The 22994-nt window shown below is 38.7% G+C and overlaps 1 protein-coding gene across 3 annotated transcripts; it reads left to right on the top strand.

The window, feature by feature from the left end:
* Nucleotides 1-1945: 1945 nt before the first annotated feature.
* LOC109220399 (LMBR1 domain-containing protein 2 homolog A) lies at nt 1946-22896 on the top strand. 3 transcript variants are annotated; one of them, XM_019384870.1, is made up of 14 exons: nt 1946-2352; nt 2656-2732; nt 3867-4025; nt 4906-5119; nt 5968-6054; nt 6187-6326; nt 7146-7226; nt 7859-7923; nt 8360-8535; nt 14267-14397; nt 14492-14579; nt 15775-15991; nt 16174-16280; nt 22029-22896. In XM_019384870.1, the coding sequence occupies exons 1-14, from the start codon at nt 2185-2187 to the stop codon at nt 22512-22514; spliced, it is 2196 nt and encodes a 731-aa protein (XP_019240415.1). In that variant the 5' UTR covers nt 1946-2184; the 3' UTR covers nt 22515-22896. The 3 variants fall into 3 exon arrangements, with proteins under 3 accessions (XP_019240415.1, XP_019240416.1, XP_019240417.1); XM_019384871.1 differs by lacking the exons at nt 15775-15991; nt 16174-16280; XM_019384872.1 differs by lacking the exons at nt 16174-16280; nt 22029-22896 and having other exon boundaries at nt 15775-15996.
* The last annotated feature ends 98 nt before the right edge of the window (nt 22897-22994 follow it).

The raw sequence follows: 22994 nt of genomic DNA, 5'->3' as shown, positions 1-22994 counted from the left end.
AATGGCTTTCCCATTTTTTCGATCTTCTTCTTGATTTCACCCAAGCCTGACATTGGTAATTATAAGCATCTTCCCTTTTCTTTTTTGTTGGTGAAGATGTAGGAAATAGTGGTGGTGATAGTGTTGTGCTGCGTATAATTATCAATGTCAGGCTTGGGTGAAATCAAGAAGAAGATCGGAAAAATGGGGAAGCCATTGGGTCGGGTCAGCTAAGTGGGTCGAAATAATATCCAATTTTGTTCCAATCAGAGATTGCCACGTGGCCCAGTAGAAAAATGATACGTCATTAAATGTAGGCCTACCAGTTTTGCCGTTAGTCGCGGGGGCAGTTTTGTTAATAGAATTAATGTCGTGTGTTTTTTTGGACGAATAGATGGACGGAGAGTATTTATAAACCATTTAGCAAATGATAGGGGTAGTTTTGGCTCTTTTCCGTTTCTACTATACATTTCCTTTTTCTAATTTTAATTAATTATATTTTTATTCTCTTTCCCCAGACTACACTTGTGGGAATATACTTATATTTAAATATATTTAAATTATCATGTAAACAATAAGTAATACCAAACTTAGTCAATGCTATTGCTTTGGAATGACTATATTTTATATTGATTGGAATTTTTATTTTATAATTTTACTTTACATTTTATATTTAATTGATTTTTTTATAATAAATGTTTAAATTTGTTTTTCTTTTCTAAATAATACTAATTGTAAATTGAACCTTTACTATCCTTTTTCATAATTTGATACTTAAAAGTACTTTTTTAAAAGATTGGCCGAACACAATGAGCTTGCAAAAAGAACTACTCAAACGAATTGGCCAACCAGAAACTGCTATTTTGCAAAAAAAAAAAAAAAAAAAAAATTCGAAAAGCACTTTTGAACAAAAATACTTTTTTAAATAAGCAATTCATAGCAGTTTGGCCAAATGGGCTCTTAACAAAAGAGAAAGATTTGTATGTGGATATAATGTTATAGTACAATTGTAAAATAATCTATACTATATTAAAAGCACGAAGCCCCTCAGGGAAATATCGTTCGCCTTTTTTACTCTTTAATAATAAGTTTCATACTAGACAAAATAATCGTTTTATTATTTTCCTAAGAATATTTAATTATTTCACTAATTCTTTGGACTTTGAAATCAACTAAAATTTATTTATTGAATCCTTCTTAATTTAAATTAAATGCGAGTCCTAATATTAAAACTTTAAATTTTATTTAGACTCTATCACCTCAATTGGAATAAACACATCAAATTGAGCACTAATGTAAATGTTTGAACTTTTACGAAAGTTACGTACCTTACATAAGTAAAAGTATATAAAAGTTATAGCTAAATGTGCAAAATATGAGCTCTAAAATAAAAGCACGCTCATAATACTGCATATTTATAGGAAGATACATATGACAAAATATCTTTCTAAATTGAGTAATTAGATAAATAGGATACAATAATTATTACTTATACCTTTTTTCTTTAAATTTCTTTTAGAATAAATCAAAAATAATTTTCAATTTAGAATTTATGTAATTCTTTTAAAATTTTATACTCACTAATATGAGATACACACACAACATCCGTACCCTAAAGACAGAAAATAAGATTCAAATAGCAGAGAAAAATATTAGATGATTCCTTATATTTAAGCTTCAATGAATTAAGTTGCCGAATACTTGTGCAAAATATATTATATGGTTCACTACGAATAGTATTTATAACATCATAGTGGTAGTTAATCTTATACAAGATTTGACGTATATATAATGCTAATGTATTCGGTGAGGCTGTTAGGCCAAGTGACAAGGGCCGTAATTCTTTCTAAATTAATTTGTTCTATCTTATTATTTTTCTTATTTTTCAAATTTCTAATTTCATTTATTATGAATAATTATATGTTTATATCCAAGTTAAACTCAATATAATAGGGTCCATTAGGAATGGTACTTAAAAAATTTCCAAGTAGAGTAACTGTGATTCCGCCATTGGAGGCAAATGGCCAATTGGAAAGGTAGGTGAGTGAGTGAGGTGGTAGCATGACTCGGTCTCCAGCTCGTAATTTCATTCTCTACGCAAAGGCAAAGAGACGTAAGACGCCATCGACCTCAACATCTCTTCGATCGCTTTCCTTCAGACGACGTACGGCAAATTAAAGGAAAGCTCGATCAGAAGAATTAATTATGTGGGTATTTTACCTGATATCGTTACCCCTGACGATGGGGATGGTCGGGGTAACGCTTTGGTACTTCGCCGGACCAGACGTACCTCGTTACGTACGTTACACCGTGGGATACACCTGGTTCTGCTCTCTCTCTATCATCATCCTTGTTCCCGCTGATATCTGGACTGTACGTTCTTCACTCCCCCCTCCCCCTTTTTATTCCTTTTTTGGATGATGAATCAGCTCTCTGCATCTCAACTAAGCTATCTATCGGCCAGTTTCCTTTTTTCATTTCTTCAGCATGTTATTACTGTGCTTTAGTTGGGGTCAATTTTATAAATCCTCAAAGACATCCTCAATGAATCCATCCCCATCAGAGGACAATGTCCATCCGCCCCTGGCATCAACTTAGCCGAATATGCATAGTTGCATTATGAATTTGTTTGATTTCTACTTGACAAAGGTTTCAGTATCGTTTGTTTTTGTGCAGACATTATCGAATCATGATAAGGGACAAATCTCTTTCTTTTGGAGCTGGTCTTATTGGAGTACATTTTTACTCACTTGGTAAGCTACACCATCTGATATTCTTTAAACCAGTTCTTTTGAAAATGTGTAATCTTATGCTAACTTTCAGTATCGTTGATTGCTTAGTTAAATGCTTGCTTGAAATGCATTGTATTGATGTGTGAATAATTTAAATATAGAAGACTAATAGTACTTGAAGTACATTGTTTTGGGTTTATCTTTTTTTTTTTTTCATTTTTCTTTAAATGTTGTAAGCTAACATGTGATCAGGACGATTTTTGGTATTGTCAGCCTTTGGGCTGAAGGGTTATCTTTTAAAGTATTGACATACGAGGAAAAGTATGAGTATTTCTGATCAGTCATATGAGGAAAAGTAAGAGTATTTGTGCATCAATCTTTTCAATGTTAGTCCAGATTGAAGGAAACACTGGAAACTCGAAAATTTTCAATGGGAGTGAATGTCTTATGTGCAGACTGTCACAGGCTTTTGTTTTGTTCAACTGTGTGGGTGGATGATCAATTTAGCTCGTATTACCTGCATCAATGCTCCTCAACTTCTTAGTCTTACTGGTACTTTATCACATTAAATCGTGGCTAAGATTAGGAAAAAATATATGACAATGCTTCTGCTGAATCTTTCTTGATGATTCAGCATGATATCTTTGGTTAGAGGTACCTATCAGCTTTATTTATGGCTTTTATCTGCTGTTGTTTCCTCTTTAAGTTTTCCATTTTAGGTTCGTAAATTGTTTGGTGTACCTGTTGGATATTTATATGCCCAGCTATCTCAGAGTTTCATTTTAAAAGGGAAATACCATGCAGCATTTGGTATGTGCCCCCATCCACTGGGAAAATAATGCAACTCGAGAATTAATCCCCTCTCAAGACAGTCAAAATAGATATCTAAGCCTTATATTTCTATCTTTATATTTTATTGATATTCAACTGGACATTACCAATCTTCATTTCCTTTAATGACACACGAAGAAAAAATAGTACTTATGTTCAAACTGCTGACTGTGGCAAATAGGTGCTATTACTTGATAATTGATGGTTCTCTTTAGTTTCAAATTTCATACCTTCCTTTAGATATTGCTTTACTAAAATTTGGATGGCAGTGGTTAGGTTGCTTTGAGAAGTGAGCATTTCACCATGCATTATGGCTATTTTCAGGGTTGTGGTGCCTATAATTCAGGGATATGAAGATGCAGGGGACTTCACTATAACTGAAAGGCTGAAGACTAGTGCACATGCAAACTTAGTTTACTACTTATGTGTTGGTGCTATCGGGCTTTTCGGACTTCTCTTGCTCATCATTGTTCAAGAATACCGGTTTATCTCTCACCTTCTCAATAGTTTGTGTAGACTGCAGCAGTGTTATCAAAGGCGCGCTTAAGCTCTGACGCGAGGCTCAAAACATGTTGAGCGCTTCGCCTCTCTTAGCAGGCACTTCACTGTTATCATCAAGGCTCTAAGGCATACTTTTCCTTGCCAATGAGCGTAATCCTGAAGAGGCGACACTAAACAATTGATATTTAAATTTTCTTCATTTCTTTGTCCATATATTTGGTATTCATGCTTATAGATATTAGTCTTGGACTACACATACATATTTGTCGTTTTTCTCCATTTGCGCCTTTCTTCATTAAAGCCACGCTTTGTTTGCGTTTTGCCCTTAAAGCCCCAACCGACCTTAGAGCTTTTTTGCGCTTTTCGCCTTTGGTAACACGGGACTGCAGTATCATGTTTCTCTTCTCCTGATTCTGCTCTTTGTTGTACCAATCATATTGGATTGTTTGTCATTGGATTAATATATTTGCTCTAATAAAAAAAAAGTACACTGGTTTTACAATAAGGCAACTCTGCTTGCCAAGTGCAACAAGAAGGCTGCAAGGCATGCTTTTTACTGTGCCGTGGCATCTTGGTTAAGCAGACCACCTCTATTTTGGGATTAATGAACTGACATGTTAGTCTCTACTAAAGTGTGAAATGTTAGGAGATAAGTGATGCGATTCTTAAATTTAATATCAAATATGTTATATTTTATTTTATCTATTTGGTCATGTAGGAAGCCTAGGAAATAAAGCAACACGGCTTACTCCATTCTTTTTTTCCCTGCAAAATTCTCTCCACCTTTTACTGCTTCTAGCTTCAGTTTCCAACTATTGACCCCTTTCTTGCATTCTCAAGCAGTGAAAATATGCACATGCAGGATAGGAAACATTCCTGGTTTTGCTATGGCTTGCTCCAATACATTTGGTCTTGTCACTGGTGCATTTCTCCTTGGCTTTGGTCTAAGTGAAATTCCAAAGGGCATCTGGAGAAGTGCAGATTGGACAACTCACCAAAAGATTCTCTCACATAAGGTGGCGAAAATGGCCGTCAAACTTGATGATGCTCATCAGGAATTTTCAAATGCTATAGTAGTAAGTTCTATATCCTTCCAGGGTAGGGGTAAGGCTGTGTACATCTTACCCTCCCCAGACCCCACTCGTGGGAGCTCACTAGGTTGTTGTTGTTGTATAGTCGTAAGTTCTGTACTTGACACGTGGCTTTTCTTCTATGATTGTTCATTACAAAGTCTAACATCTACTCGCTTGTTAACATTTATTTGTAAAAGATTTTCTTGACAAGTAATTTTTTTTCTTGACAACTAGAGTACAACTACTAATTCCGGGGATGAAGTATGTTTAAGATGGAAATGTTGAGAAGATACTGGGGAGATTTGATTTGCAACATATTGTAATACAAGATAATCTGCACAAAGAACTTGCTAATTCATTTTCAATTGGCCTTATTGTCCCATGTTTACCATTGTGGTTTAGAATGACACAAGTTCTTTTAACTGAACCCCACTGTCAGTCGCTTCTCAAACCGACCAACATGAGAATTGGGGATTTCCCCATAAAAATCACTAGAAGAAAAGGAAGAGCTCAAAGACGAATTGGGTTCATTTCTGAAACTCTCCACAAATTTCAGTTTCAGTTCTGAAAGTGATGTTCATATCTTGAGCGCAGTTCCATAATTGCCAGTACCCTATTTATACAATCAAGAATCTAGCATTACCTCTAGCGCTTTTGAGACAATTGGTGGGGTGGATTGGTAGGTATGTGCAATTGTGCATGCATTTTCCCATCCTGGGTTATATTTGCTTTGACTGTTCATCTTTTCAACCTACCCAAAATGCTGCAGCTGGAGCAAAGATTAATCTTGTTGAAGAGGAACAACTCAAGATTTCTCTTCCACCAGTAAAGATGTGGTTTCACACTTTCAGGTTGCCCAAGCCACGTCAAAACAGATGTCAAAGCGTGATCCTTTGAGACCTTACATGAATGTCATAGACAAGATGCTGATTCAGATGGTAATCATGCTTCTCTTTGCAGATGATTTTGCCTCAAAGCTTCATATCAGCAATTTAGGCACTTCTATTCTTGTTTAAATGCTTATCTTCTCAGATGCATTAAAGCCTTTTCTAGTATTACTTCGACTGCAGCTTAGCGAAGATCCCTCTTTTAAACCACAAGGTGGAAATTTAGGAGAAAATGATATGGATTATGACACTGATGCAAAAACAATGGCTGCACTTAGACGTCAACTCAAGATAGCTCGAGAGAAATACTACCGATACAAAAGGTACATGTTCATTGCCGACTCAAAAGTTTGAGTACATGTGGTCCATGGTTAATTTTTTTGGATCATAAATGTTTAGTCATGCCGTATAATTGCCTATCCACATATTGTTATAGCCTGGATACACTCCCAGGTTTGAGACCTTTATTTTGAGCTTAAGAATGATATTAATTGCTTTTAGGAATCCATTCTGCACCGGTGGAAAACTAGCCCAAGAAAATTTTTCTATACTTTATGACTGCAAGAACCATGTTAGAGCCCTGGTATCTTTGAAATCTTCTTCATTTTATCTTTATCTAATTTCCAGATTTGAAATGTTAGTAGTTTCATCACGTGTAACTCTGTGGCAGTGGTCTTAAAAGGCAAGTCTTTCCACGTATGACAAGTTAACAACTATGCTGCTGTAGGTTAGTGGTATAATCAGGAACATTCGCAAGCATTGGGATGAACATTAAGATATCTTGCAACAACATTGTCCTTAAAAGTTCTGGAGACCATGGTTTCTATTTAAGAGCTATGTTTTTGCTGCTCTCTTCAACTGTTGAACCCACTTAAGCTCTCAATTTTTAGGAAAATTGGTATTTGTGTAAGAGGGAAATACTGAAACATTACTATATGTTTAAGATGCAGAGAGTAAATCAATAAACTAGTAATACATTTGCGCGCTGGTGTGTGCTAATGAGAATTATCTATTCAGAGAACCACATGATTTATGGGTGAAACATCCAACTTCATACATTCAACTCATGCAGTTCCTGATTTCATTTAACATTCGGCACACTAATAGCATATAATTAACTCTATGTCTCTTCTCTAATACAGCGAGTATATGAATTTTGTAACTCAAGCACTTGAGCTGGAAGATACCATAAAGAACTTTGAGCACCGAAGTGGCACTGGATGGTTTGATCTATTTCCTTTCTTTCTTGTTATTTCCTTTTATATTAACAGTAGAAGCTAGACAGTTATGGGAAAGTCTTAGAAGCATTGTATCCCTAATTTGTATTAAAAAACAGATTGTTGAGTATTGGAATGTAACTGGTTTTCAAATGGATCAGAATGAATGTTGAGGAATGAGGATACATATAGCCGATCCAAACTAGTTTGGGATGGACGTAGTTGTTGTTCTAGCAATCTTTTATAGCTATAGTCCTATATATATAACTCTGCAAACCAGTAATTAGTTGGTAGTTGTTCAAATATCTAGTGCGCTAATTATGCTATTCTTTCTGTACGAAATTCATATTCAGAACTTAAAATTGATCGATGATGAAGTGAACCAGCAGAATCAAAGAGTACTGTTCTCTTTCACTTCCCATTATCATGTGCTTAGACCTGCCTGCTAATTCTGTTGCATAGGTTTTGTCTGGGCCATCATTACTGATTTAGTTATTTTATTTAACACCTGTAGTTCATATCTTCATATAACAAATTGATAGAATGACATTTTGGGATTCAAGATCTTGTCTTGTATGTTAAGTTGTTTGTACTTAATTCTTATTTGACTGTAGGAATCTATTTCTTAAACTTGGCAGGAAATATATATCAAGCTTCCGGCCTGAAAGAGGTGGAAGTTTAGGGTCTATGCTGGACAAAATAGGTGATCTTCCGATTTTTTCGTTTATTCTATAAATGGAAATTCTCATTCTGGCATTTCTTGAAACACTTCCTACTTAAATGCTAAGCAAATGGCAGATTATGTTAAAAGAATTGATTTTATCTTGATGATGATTTGCAAAAGAGAATATTGGTAATTCTCATTGGTTTGAGATACATAATCCTACCTTCAAACTCTACGAATTTCTTGGAATAATACATTTTCTAGTTCATACTACAAAATGTAGCCATGTAAAATGGCTTCAGGAAGAAAATGCCTTTCTTATCTTTTGGCTTCAGGAAGAAAATGTATTTTTCTATATAAAGCAATCAAAGAAAATGCATTCACAATAAATGACCAAATTGCAAAGGAACAATTCTAAAAAGAGAATAAATTAAATGACCAAATACAATGTGATTACTAAGTCGCATCTCTACAGAGTTGATATGGCGTTGTGTATTGGCAAAACAGCTTCAGAAATTTTTGGCGATCCTCTTAGGCTGTATATCGGCTTCTATACTTCTTGCTGAGGCAACAATTCTACCAAGTGGAGTTGATTTATCTCTCTTTTCTATTCTGATTAATGCCACGAAAGAGCACGAGATGCTTGTACAGGTAAAATTCTCTTTTTTTTTTCCTCTATCCTCTCTTAGTTTTTGAAATTAAGATATATATAACTTTGTAATGATGAAACCTTCTGCTGAAGACCTTGACTAGATTTGGCATGGAACTATCCAAATGAGTTATTTAGCAATAGTCAGCACAACATTGTGATACTGTTTGCTTCATTTACCCTGTGCACAAATCTCTTGAATAGTGATTGAACTGAGTATGAAGACTTGAATAGTTGATGGAAAATACTGTGTCTGTTATTGAATACCTCAATGAGTTTAAATACAAGTTACAGTCACCATCTTTGTAGAGTTCTATGTAAACCTAATAACTGATGAATCCTATCTAAATCAAAGGGATAACTCTAAATGCCTAACTATAATATCATCTTATTCTAGAAGATAAAGGCAATCTAATCTAAAGAGATAAACTCATAACTACTAGTAACAAGAACTGGTGATCCAATACGCCCCCCTCAAGTTAGGCTATGTGTCACTAAGCCTAACTTGAACAAATTGCGTTCAAAGGCTGGTTTGGCCAGTGCTTTCGTGAGCATATCAGCTAGTTGGTCAGCAGAATGAACATGAACAACTCGAACCACCTTCTGTTCAACATTGTTGCGCACAAAATGAAAGTCCACCTCAATATGTTTCATGCGACTATGAAGGCCCGGATTCTCGCTTAGATAAGTGACACCAATGTTATCACAGTAGATAGTAGGGGTATCTCTGACAGGGAGTCGCATCTCAAGCGGTAGGTTTCTGACCCACAGTAGTTCGGCGAGCGCATTGGCAACAGCTCTATATTCAGCTTCAGTTGATGAGCGAGCTACAGTCTTTTGCTTTTTAGAGGACCAACTGATAGGATTGTTATCAAGAAACAGAATATAACCGGATGTGGAGGATCTATTAGTGAGATCTCCAGCCCAGTCCGCATCAGAGAACATACGCAGATTGAAATCAAAATTCGGGGACACACGTAGGCCAAACTTGATCGTACCACGAAGGTACCTAAGAACTCGCTTCACAGCTTTCCAGTGAAAATCAGATGGTGATTACATAAATTGGGATAATTTGTTGACTGCATAGGAAATGTCCGGCCTTGTAAATGAAAGATATTGAAGTCTGCCCAAGACTCGACGGTAGCGAGTCGCATCAGTTAACGGAGCCGCATCATTGAGTTTCAGCAACTTAGAAGCACTCATCGGTGTGTTTGCGCTCTTACAATCAGCCATCAACTCATCATTCAGAATTTCATTGATATAAGTGGCTTGCGAGAGAATAATGTCATTAGCGTTACGAACCACCTCAACACCAAGAAAATAATTGAGATTTCCCAAATCTTTAATGGAGAAGCGAGAGGCAAGAGAGGCTATAACTTCATTGACGGTGATGGAGTTGCTGCCAGTTACTATTATGTCATCAACATATACCAAAATAAACATGAAACCAGCATTACTATTTCTGATGAATAATGAGTTGTCAGATTCTGCCTTAGAAAATCCCATGTGGGCAAAATGGCCTTTGAGCGCATTATACCAAGCGCGAGGAGCTTGCTTCAGGCCATAGATTGCCTTGCGCAACTTACAAATATGAGTTGGATTATCAACACAAGCAAAGCCCAGAGGTTGCGTCATGTACACTTCTTCTTCAAGGTCACCTTGAAGAAAAGCATTGTTGACGTCGAGTTGACGAAGGGGCCAGTGAAACCGAAGGGCAACAACAAGTATGATTCGCATAGTAGTGGATTTAACAACCGGACTGAAAGTCGAGTGAAAGTCAATGCCCGACCTCTGAGTGAATCCTTTTGCAACTAGTCTCGCCTTGTAACGATCAACTGACCCGTCTGCTTTCCTTTTAATCCTGAAAAGCCACTTACATGAAACAACATTCTTAGAGGGGTCATATGGAACTAGTTCCCAAGTATGGTTTTTCAGTAAAGCATCAAATTCTGAATTCATGGCTTTCCTCCACTCAGGGTGCTTTTGGGCTTGTTTGAAGGTGTGTGGTACAAGAGATGGTTCTGAGTAGGCTAGGTAATCAAAAATTTGTTTTGGTTTCTGGATGTTGTTCTGTGAGCGGGTGACTGTACGAGTTGGAGAGGTGGGTACGTGTGGTGGAGCAGGGGGAGGTGCCATTGAAGTGGTGGATTTGGGGTGCGGGGAACGACGATTGTAGACTATCAGAGATGGAGTGGGTGATTTTATAGGGGGATTGGAGGCTTGGGGTCTCACAGAAGGCGTAGGGGATGGGTTTGGGCAGCAGGGATCTTGGGGAATTGGAGTTGGAGGAGGAGTAGTACACATACCTGGAGTAGAGCTCTGTGAAGGAGGGGAAACTGCATCTTCCGCTGGTGTTGCGCCGGAAATGGTGGACTGAGCCGTGTTTAGTGGAGAGAGGGGAGGAGGTATCGTTGGGGGCTGGGAGTCAGAGGTTACGTGGGGGCGGGTGTTTTGATGAGAGGGGGCAAATCAGAAAGAGGGGAAAGGCTGGGGGTGGATCTGGGTAAATCAACAGTGGTTGTATTTGTCCAATCTAACTTAGTGGGTCTAATAGTAGTATTAGAGAATAAACTTTTGAAAGGAAAATTATTTTCAAGAAATTGCACATCTCTTGATAAATAAATTTTAGAAGAAATAGGATCAAAGCACTGATGACAATGATGGGACAAAGAGAACCCGAGATATACACATGGTTTAGACTTAGGTTCAAGTTTGTTTTTAGAGTACGGTTTAAGCCAGGGATAACATAAGCATCCAAAAGTCCTTAGAGAGGCATAGTCAGGTGACTTGCCAAATAATTTTTCAAACGGGAAGAGTTATTCAAGAGTGATGTGGGTAGACGATTAATTAAATACACAGCATGGAGACATGCGAAGGACCAAAAAATCGGTGGAAGAGACGCCTCATGTAAAATTGTTCTTGCAGTTTCAATAATATGACGATGTCTACGCTCAGCAAGAGCAACTCGTTGAGGCGTATAGGGTGGGGTGGAAAGATGTTCGATACCATGAAGCGAGAGATAAGAGTCAAGACTTTTATACTCTCCTCCACCATCAGTATAAAGCGATTGAATTTTGGTATCCAAATATTTTTCTGTTAAAGGGTGGAATTTTTGGAACAACTCCTTGACTTCGCTTTTATGTTTCAGTGTATAAAGCCACATGTATCTTGTGTATTGGTCAACAAAGATGCAATAATATAATTTTTTATCAATGAACAAAACAGGAGAGGGCCCCCACAAATCACTAAAAATAATTTGAAGCGGTTTAGAGCTTTCCAAAGTTAATGTGTGAAACGTAAGCCGATGGGATTTATTAGACAAACAGGAATTACAATGATGAAACTTATCTCGTTCAACAAATGGTAGCGAGAATTTATTCAAGACATAATTAAGGACTCTAGAGTGCGGATGACCCAGTCTTTGATGCCAAGTGGTCAGAGAGGTTGTAGTGGTAGATATGTGAGCTTGTGGATGTGAATTGGGCCACTCATACAGTCCATGTTTCTTCCGGCTGTACACCAGCGGTGTTCACGCTTTCAGATCCTTCACAACAAAAGAAAAGGGGAAAAATTCAACAGATGTTAGATTATCATGACATAGCTTGGATACAGATATAAGATTGCGTTTAATTGCTGGAGCACATAGAGTATGATTTAGCTTAAAAACATTATTTGATGCTTGTAACTGTGTAGAACCAGTATGTGAGATGGGAATTTTGTTACCATCACCCATGGAGACATCCTTGTTACCGTGGTACAGTTGGAGGTTATGCGGCTCCGTTGTGATGTGATGTGTGGCACCAGAGTCAACTATCCATGGGTTAGCAGTAGTGTTGAAGCCTGTGATGTTATTGGCTTTAGCCTCAAAGTGATTGTGTGACTTGGATTGGCAAACACTTGCAACATGGCCAAACTTGTTGCATAATTGACAACGAATAACAATAGTGGTGTTATTGTTTGGGGGATGATATTGGCTGGCATTATTGGGGCGAGCATTCTGGCGCCATGGTTGAGAGTTATTGGTGTTGTTGTTGTTGTAGTAGTAGTATTGACGGCGATTATTGCGGTTGTTGGAGTTGTTATTTGACTTGTTGTGAGTGGCAACAGCTGCGGTGATGGGACCAGGGGTTTTCTTAGCTTCCTCATGCCGAAGAAAGAGCTCATGGTCAAGCAGCTTTTCATATAGTTCTTCATAGGTAACTATAGTGTCACGTGCCCGTATGGCAGCCGAGATCTCACGAAACTCATGGCCAAGTCCACTAAGGATTTTGACTATGAGTTCGGAATTAGTGACAGGGGCACCGGCAGTAGCAAGCTCATCTGAAAGGGACCGAATACGTTGAAGGTACTCGGTGATAGGAGTGGTGTCTTTGGTGATTCGGCCAAGTTGATCACGAAGACTGAAGATTCGGGTCTGGGACTTGTTTGCGTAGGCAGTGTGCAAAGAGTCCCAAGCCTGTTTTGATGTGTTAGCAGCGGCAACTGTGGAGGCTATGGTAGGGTCAACGGAAGCCATAAGGGCGTTTTGAATAAGTTGATCCTGACGGAACCAAAGTGTGTAAGCAGGATTAGGGGTTGTGTTGGTTCCAAAAGTAGTGCTCGGAATGGGGGCTGGGGTGGATCCATCAAGATGACCATAGAGGTCATGACCATGTATAAGCATGGAGAACTGAGCTTTCCAAGTAGCAAAATTGTGACTGCCACTAAGTTTGATAGGTAGTTGGGAAGCGGGGTTGAACTGAACTATGGTGATGGTACTAGCAGTGTTGTCGGCATTGACAACTCTGGTTGTGTTTCCATCTTTCGTCATTGGAGGATTTTGTGTTTGAAAAAAAAAGGATCTTGCTCGTTAGAGTAGTATAGGTTCTGATACCATATGAAGACTTGAATAGTTGATGGAAAATACCGAGTCTGTTATTGAATACCTCAATGAGTTTAAATACAAGTTACAGTCACCATCTTTGTAGAGTTCTATGTAAACCTAATAACTGATGAATCCTATCTAAATCAAAGGGATAACTCTAAATGCCTAACTATAATATCATCTTATTCTAGAAGATAAAGGCAATCTAATCTAAAGAGATAAGCTGATAACTACTAGTAACAAGAACTGGTGATCCAATACTGAGAAGGTGCTTTTTCTTTCACTAGTTGTTTGGATTCCATAAATGATCTAAAGTAAGATGGAGGAAACATTTGTTACTAACAAGATGGACTAAACATCTGTTTTCTTTATCTATTTCTCTGTAGCTTTCTTTTGTTCCTTGTTTGGATCATATTCTTCTACAGACTACATAGAGGTAAAGATGTAGTGAGAAGAGTTAGTAATGCCATACATGTCCTTTTCTGCTCTTCAAAGCTTCTCTCATGCTACAGGTATTCTCATTGTTTAGATCTACGAGATCAAGATATTTGTTAATATGACTGAGTTAGCTGTGACATGGTTTCCCCCCTTTCTTATAGCTTGAATCTTTTGATGGCTCTTAATGGTTGATGGATATCTACTGGTAACTGTAATTAAGTTAAATGCTATAAGGCTTCTTTCCTGAAAACGTTTTTATTCAGGGAACAAGTAGATTGCAGAATTTGCATGACCTTTCCCTCTTTGGAAAAGAAAGTTTCATTAGTTTTAGTTTTATTGGGAGCTTGTCTAACTTACTTTTCCTTTGGATATTATAGATTGTTGTTTGACTACTTATGATGTTGTCTTCTTTTCCCTTATTTCTGGTGCAGGTGGCTGCCTTTATTCCTTTAATGTATATGTGTTTGTGCACATACTATTCCTTGTTCAAAATAGGAATGTTGACATTTTATTCACTGACTCCAAGACAAACAAGTTCAGTCAGTTTGCTTATGATATGCTCGTATGTCTCTTTGTTCTTTCTTTTTCTTTCTTACGGGAATTTGCAACCATTCTCTGCCTAATACTTCTTATAATAACCATGTAAATCATATTAGGATGGTTGCACGCTATGCTCCTCCTATTTCATACAACTTTCTCAACCTTATCCATCTTGACAACCGTGCAAAGACTATCTTTGAAAAGGTAAGTAACTGATCAGTATGTCATTTTGTTAGCTAGAATGTTTAATTCCGGGACATATGTCAAATTATAATCACATATTCGATTTTCTTGTGAGGCACAACCAGAACTCCCATTTGCCCATTTTGCATGACTTTGATTGGCTTTCATGAAGTTTTAGAGTTAGGGCTTGGATGGCTTTTTATATTTGAATTTGTACATTTTAAAATAATGGTTGGACAATGTGGATGTCAAATAAAATTAAATAATGTAATATGATATTTTAAGAATACAAGATTACTATATAAGATCACAGGTTCAAGCCATGAAAATAGTTTCTTGCAAAAATGCAAGGTAAGGCTGCGTACAATAAGACCTAATGTGGTTTGGCCTTTCCCCGGACCCCGCGCATAACGGGAGCTTAGTGCACCGGGCTTTCCCTAGTAATCTTATATTTTAAATTTTTTCAAAAATGTTGGACTTTGTCATGTAAGGGAGAAGTTATGTACTAAAACAGAAAACAAGTCAAATGAGATGAGACGAAGGAAGTGGAACACAACCACTCTGAAATATGCAGCTGTGTTTTTGCTTTCTTAGTTAGTATTCCATGTATGGTTATAGGATTGCAACGAGAGAGAGAGAGATTACAGAGAAGCTACTTCAAAGAAAAGATTACAGAAAGTTGAAATGCGTACTTGGTTCCAGACCTAAAATGTATTGGTATATATATTTTGCAGAGAGAACACGAGGGGTTTGTTCTTTATTAGTATACTTCCCTTTAGCAAATATTCGGACACAAATCTTAAATTTCAGCGTAAATTTGGGAATTTAGGTGACATGGTGTAGTTCATAATATTCGTCAGACAAATAAATTGTAGTTCATAATACTTCTAACTATAGCTTAATAAATTCAATTTTGCTATAATCATCCTTTTTGTCTTTTATGATGATCTAGGGCCATTAGAAGATTAGAATAAAATTAACCAATCTAGTTAATTGGTCAGTTTACTCAAGTTCTCGTCTAATCCTAATACTAAACAAATTCATCTTTTCCTAGTCCACTTGCAACTGGTAGTTGGATGCATAGACACAAGCAGGCACCATAGTGGGAAGTAATTAGAAAAAGGAGGGGGATGAACAGATATTCTGAACTTTGATAAGAAATTCGTCTTTCTAATTGACCAAGCAAGTTGATGATTTTGTCATTGCACTTATGCAGAGAATGGGGAATATCGATGATGCAGTCCCATTCTTTGGAAGAAATTTCAATAAAATATATCCGCTTATTATGGTCATCTACACCTTAATGATTGCGAGCAACTTTTTTGATCGAGTCCTTAGCTATTTTGGGAACTGGAAAATTTTCAAATTCCTGAGTGAAGAGGCTGATGATTTTGATGGATTTGACCCCTCAGGACTCATTATTGTGCAAAAAGGTTAGCTTGGCATTTATCTCTATGTAACGCATGTAATTGGAATCATTTTTCCAAAATAAATTTGTAGCTTGCGTATTGTTTTTTGGAGAATGGAGGTCTAAAAGAAGACAATTTAAGACAAGTAGTTTAAACTTTATGCAAAACCAGGTAATGCACAAAATGACTTTGATTTCACTTCTCAGAACGTTCTTGGCTTGAACAAGGACATAAAGTAGGTGAGCTAGTTGTTCCATTGGCTAGGAATTTCCAAAATGCAAGCTTGGATCTTGAATCTGGCGGCAATAATATGGTATGTAATTCTCGGAACATGACATATTCTTTCCATCAGTGATCTGGAAAATATTGATTTTACAGATGTCTTATTTCTCACATAAATTTCTTGGTGTTTTACACTTTGGCGTCCACTGTTTTACAATTTTCACTGCCTTGCAAATGATACTTGTGAGAAAGCGCGGGAGAAAATATATTATTGATGTATTGACATATGTTACAATGAGCCCTATATATATACACACATAACATGTCCTACTCCTAATATATATTGGACTAGGGTTATTTATTTACTCCTATGACTATTCTAACACTCCCCCTCAAGTTGGTGCATATAAATCATATGTACCGAGCTTGTTACATATGTAGTTAATACGAGGACCAGTGAGGGACTTGGTGAAAATATCTGCAAGCTGATCATTCGACTTCACAAACTTTGTAGCAATATCTCCCGAGAGTATCTTTTCTCTAACAAAGTGACAGTCAATCTCAATGTGTTTAGTTCTCTCATGGAACACTGGATTTGACGCAATATGAAGAGCAACTTGATTATCACACACAAGTCCCATCTGACTAATCTCACCAAATTTCAACTCCTTGAGCAACTGTTTGATCCAAATTAGCTCACATGTCGCCATAGCCATCGCTCGATATTCTGCTTCTGCACTAGAGCGAGCAACCACATTCTGTTTCTTGCTCTTCCAGGACACCAAATTTCCTCCTACCAAGACACAATATCCAGACGTAGAACGTCTATCAGAAGGTGATCCTGCCCAATCAGCATCTGAATATCCAACGATCTGCTCATGGCCTCGACCCTCAAACAATAAACCTTTGCCTGGAGCTGATTTTATATACCGAAGAATGCGAACAACTGCATCCCAATGACTATCACACGGAGAATCCATAAACTGACTCACAACACTCACAGAAAAGGAAATGTCAGGTCTTGTCACTGTAAGGTAATTTAATTTACCAACCAACCGTCTATATCTTGCAGCATCGCTAAGAGGCTCCCCCTGTCCTGGCATAAGTTTAGAATTCGGATCCATCGGAGTGTCAACCGGTCTACAACCTGTCATTCCTGTCTCTTCAAGAATATCTAAGGCATACTTTCGTTGTGAGATCACAACACCTGAGCTAGACTGAGCGACCTCAATACCCAGAAAATACTTTAGTTTGCCCAGATCCTTAGTCTGAAAGTGTTGCAAGAGATGTTGCTTCAATTTAGTAATACCATCCTGGTCATTGCCGGTAATAACAATGTCGTCAACATAGACCACCAGATAAAATCAGAAGCTCGAGGCAGAATGCCGATAGAATACAGAGTGATCAGCTTCACTCTGAATCATGCCAAATTCTCGAATAACTGTGCTGAACTTACCAAACCAGGCTCGAGGAGACTGCTTTAGACCATAAAGTGACCGACGCAAGCGACATACAAGGCCACGAGACTCCCCCTGAGCAACAAACCCAGGTGGTTGCTCCATATAAACTTCATCCTCAAGGTCACCGTGTAAAAAAGCATTCTTAATGTCCAGCTGATAGAGGGGCCAATGGCGAACAGCAGCCATGGATAGAAAAAGGCGGACTGATGCTATCTTAGCCACAGGAGAGAAGGTATCACTGTAATCGAGCCCAAATATCTGAGTATATCCTTTGGCAACAAGACGAGCCTTAAGACGATCAACCTTACCATCCGGACCAACCTTGACTGCATACACCCAACGACAACCAACAGTAGATTTACCTGAAGGAAGAGGGACGAGCTCCCAAGTACCACTCGTATGTAAAGCAGACATCTCGTCAATCATAGCCTGTCGCCATCCTGGATGAGACAATGCTTCACCTGTAGACTTAGGGATGGAAACAGAGGACAAAGAAGATAGAAAAGCATAATAGGGTGATGACAAACGATGATAACTCAAACCGACATAATGGGGATTAGGATTAAGGGTGGCCCGTATACCTTTCCGAAGTGCAATCGGTTGATTAAGAGGAGACAAGTCCGCAGTATTAGCAGGGTCAGGTGCAGGACGTGAATCAGCTGGACCTGATGCTGGGCGCGGACGACGATGATATGTCAAAAGTGGTGTTCCTGTGGCAGGGAGTCTAGGAGGAGCCACACTAGACTCCTCAACGGCTGGAATGGATAAGACTTCTATAGCGGAAGGTGAAGGAGGAGCTATAGGAGACTCGGGTAAGACTTCTGTGGCGGAAGGTGAAGGAGGAGCTATAGTAGACTCCTTAAAGGTCGGTATAGGTAAGACCTCAGATATATCAAGGGGGTCAGAAAGGTCAGAAGAGGTAAAGAAAGGTTTAGACTCAAAAAATGTGACGTCAGAGGACATAAAGTACCTACGAAGATCAAGTGAGTAACAACGATAGCCCTTCTGAACACGAGAATAACCAAGGAAGACACACTTGAGAGCACGAGGAGCTAACTTATCTTTCCCAGGGGCTAGGTTATGAACGAAACAAGTGCTCCCAAAAACACGAGGGGGAACAGAGTATACGGGTGATTGGGGACACAATACTGCATACGGTATCTGATTCTGGATGGGAGAGGAAGGCATCCGATTAACTAAATAACAAGCTGTGAGAACTGCATCGCCCCAAAAACGCAGCGGAACATGAGATTCAATGAGAAGTGTGCGAGCAGTCTCAATGATGTGCCTATTCTTTCTCTCTGCAACCCCATTTTGCTGAGGGGTATAAGGACAAGAGGTCTGATGAATAATTCCTTGAGAAGTCATAAACTGCTGAAATTGAGAGGATAAATATTCTAAGGCATTATCACTGCGAAAAGTGCGAATGGAAACACCAAATTGATTTTTAATTTCAGCACAAAAATTCTGGAATATAGAAAACAACTCAGAACGATCTTTCATTAAGAAAATCCAAGTACATCTTGAATGATCATCAATAAAACTAACAAAATAACGAAATCCCAAGGTTGAACTGACTCTACTAGGACCCCATATATCAGAGTGAACTAAAGAAAAAATAGACTCTGCGTGACTCTCAATACTACGAGGATAGGAGGCTCGGGTATGTTTCCCGAGCTGACATGACTCACACTCTAATGTGGATAAACTAGACAAACCAGGCACCATCTTCTGAAGCTTGGATAAGCTTGGATGTCCTAAACGTTTGTGAATTAGGTCCGGAGGATCTGTAACTAGACATGCCTTGGAGGATTTTAGGGAGTTAAGGTAGTAAAGCCCTTCTGATTCAAGTCCTGTTCCAATCGTCTGCCCTGTACTGCGGTCCTGCATAATAAAAGAATCATCAATAAAATATATACCACAATGGAGGGCACGAGTCAAACGACTAACAGATGCAAGATTAAAAGGACAGCCAGGGACATAGAGAACGGAATCTAGAGTGACAGAGGGTAGGGGATTCGCTTGTCCAACTCCTTTTGCTTTGGTTTGAGACCCATTGGCTAAAGTAACAGTGGGAAGAGACTGTGAATACGCAATATTTGACAAAAGTGATTTATTACCAGAGATATGATCAGAAGCGGCTGAGTCCACAACCCATTGTCCAGGAGGACTAGACTGGGAAACACAAGCAAAAGAATTACCAGCAACAGAAGTATTAGTCTGAGCAACAGAAGCTACTTGTGGAGATGTCTGCTTACTTGCTCGATACTGAAGGAACTCATTATACTCCCCTTCAGATAAAGAAAATCCCTGGTTACCTGTAGTCTCAGTCTGAGCAACATAAGCATTTTTGGTTGGGCGGCCATGTAAAGAATAGCATACATCACGAGTGTGTCCAAGTTTATGACAATAGGAGCACTTGGGTCTAGATCTTCCAAAACGACCTCCTCCTCGTCTATTTTCCATAGTATGAGATGCCCGATTGTCCACTGATTGGGATACGAGGACAGATGAGTCAAGTGTCTGTGATGAGCTCACTGGGTGACTAGGTGCTGCAGCAAGGCGAAGTAATCGAGAGAATAATTCATCAACTGAGGGGACGGTTGGACTAGCCAAAATCTGGTCACGTACTGAATCAAGGTCATTAGGGAGTCCAGCGAGTGTAAGAACTAGAAACATCTTCTGTCGTTGCTCTTGTTGTTTTTCAATACTAGCAGAAACTGGCATCAACGTCTCAAATTCTTCCATGACTGCCTGAACTTGTCCCAAGTAAGTAGACATATCTAATTCCTGTTTCTTCAAAGCTTGCATTCGCGATATTACATCATAGAAACGAGATATGTCATTAGTGTATAGATTACGAGCCTTTTCCCAAACTAAATAACATGTCTGGAATGGACGGAACAAGGGCATCAACTTGGAATCAATAGATCGCCACAGGATACTACATAACTGAGCATCGACCTTCTCCCACTGTGTTTTGGCCTTTTCATCACCTTCGCTAGCCTTTTTTGTTAAATGATCTTGAACTCCTTGACCTTTACACCACAACTCGACAGATGAAGCCCAATCTAAGTAGTTTGAACCTCCCATTAAAGGTTCTGAGGTAATCATAACACCGGAACTGCCAGAACCCGGGTTTCTAGACCCGAAAGCATCGACTCCCAAAGACATGGTTGGATTATCACCAAATAACAAAAAGAATCAACTGAAAATTCTCTGAAACAGATGAAGAAAACACTGTGTTTGCTGTAAAAGTACTGTAGCTGCCGGAAAAATCAGTGTAGTCGCCGGAAAAACTCAAAGTGGTCGGAATTAAAAAATAAAAATATGGACAGGCTCGGAATTGCAGGGCGATCCAACTGTCCTGAAGGAGCGAAGCCGAAATCTGACAGGAAGGGGTCTCACGCGCCGGCGCGTGGGACAGACGCGCCGCCGGAAACAGTGCTCCGACAGGCGCGTGACGGCACGTGGGTGACTGTTTTCCGGTGATTTTTTCTGGGGTTTGGTCGGATCTCTCTTGGGAACCTTGTGGTGGTGTTGGATTTTGCACAACACTGTTAATTAGTGACTTTGACGCAATAAGTCACTTAGGTCACCGGAAAATTGCACGGTGACTGAGTTCTTTCTTCCCGGATATCGCTGGAATGACGCACAACGATAAATTTCTCACCGTAGCTCTGATACCATGTGAGAAAGCACGGGAGAAAATATATTATTGCTGTATTGACATATGTTACAATGAGTCCTATATATATACACACATAACATGTCCTACTCCTAATATATATTGGACTAGGGTTATTTATTTACTCCTATGACTATTCTAACAATACTAAACAGGAGAACTACATTGCAAGGCACGTTTGGCACATTTAAAGCCTGTTTTCCTGAACTTCCAAAATTTGCTTAATTTGAACAGCACTTTTTCTCAAATAGAGTTTTAGAAAAAGTACTTTTAGACAGTAGCTATTTGTGATTGGCCAAATCATTTGAGAAATATTATGGAAGCAGTATTTTTTATAACCATGGTGCTCGGGCCAACTTGTGCGAACCTCGACTGATTTCACGGGGTACATGTTACTACCTCCCCACTAGTACAAGTACTGGGTAACTCTGTCTAGCAAGGCTTGGACAGGTGGGATGAAACCACCTATTGTTTTTGGCTCCATTGGAATTTGAATTTGAGACCTCATGGTTCTCAACCCACTTCATTGACCACTAGGCTACACTCTCGGAGGCTGTTTATGTTTGGCTATTCTTTCCAAAATAGTGATGTGCTCTAAGTGTGCAAGCTTTTATTAGTTTTGCGGTGCATATCCACCGTGAATGATTATTCTTCTGTGTTGCATGTGACTTTGGGTTTATATTGGTAAAAGCTCCAGGAAACAAAACCATCAACAGGACTGAGGGAAGACGATAATGTTAGCCATTCAAAACCTCTAAAAGGAGAGGCACAATATGAGAACAGCAAAGAGGGGATCAGTGGAAAGTACAAGGCAAAAAGAGCAAGACAGATGAAGAGAGGAAATAGCATAAGTTCAAATGAGAAGAGCAGGGACCGCCCCTTGTCTTCACGGGACGAAAGCTCCATGATGGATATGCAAGTTCAACCTTCTAGAAGCTTATCCTCAACATGGAGATCAATGAAAACAGGTTTTAGCAACTTCAAGTCTAACATGGAATCAAAGGGATTCGTCCCTTTACATCAAGTTCAAGATGCAGGACACAGTCGTGCTTCCTCAACTGAATCCCTGGATGAAATATTTGAGAAGATAAAGAGGCCAGGTTCAGAATCTACAAACTATGACAGTGACGATGATGTTTATGAAATGAGCTTGAAAAGTTCAAGGCCAAGAAGATAATAGATGTAAATTTTTGTCAGAGAGCAGGCTACCAATTTTGTGCCAGAATCAGGATATTGGTTGTAAAGTTTGTTCAATATTCTTGTCTCCAAGTAGCAGGTTTCTGCGTTGCAGATCCTTTTGGCATCTGTTTTGTTGTAACAAGTATAGCATAGTCCCTCATTTACAAATTACCATACAAGAAAGCATAAGCCACAACTTGAAAACCTTCTTAAAGAGTTCGAAACATTGTTATTTGGAAACTCAAGTTTCTGTAATGACTCCCGCACAGTTTCTGTAACACTCCCTTAAGCACTTGCTCTGTAGGAATATAATGAGACAATTGTATGCAAGCATATCCCGCTGAGCATCTATTGGAAAAGCTGGTGATAATTTGTTGAAACTGATTAAATTATACTGAATGAATAAATTTGTTTGCAACATCAGTGGATAAAAGTTAAACAAAAAGAAAGTGGTCTTATCACCATACCCCCCCCCAGA

This window comes from Nicotiana attenuata, unplaced genomic scaffold, assembly GCF_001879085.1.
Source record: "Nicotiana attenuata strain UT unplaced genomic scaffold, NIATTr2, whole genome shotgun sequence".
Classification (NCBI taxonomy): Eukaryota; Viridiplantae; Streptophyta; class Magnoliopsida; order Solanales; family Solanaceae; genus Nicotiana; species Nicotiana attenuata.
Note: the sequence above shows the minus strand (reverse complement) of the source record. Positions and strands in the feature narration are given on the sequence as shown.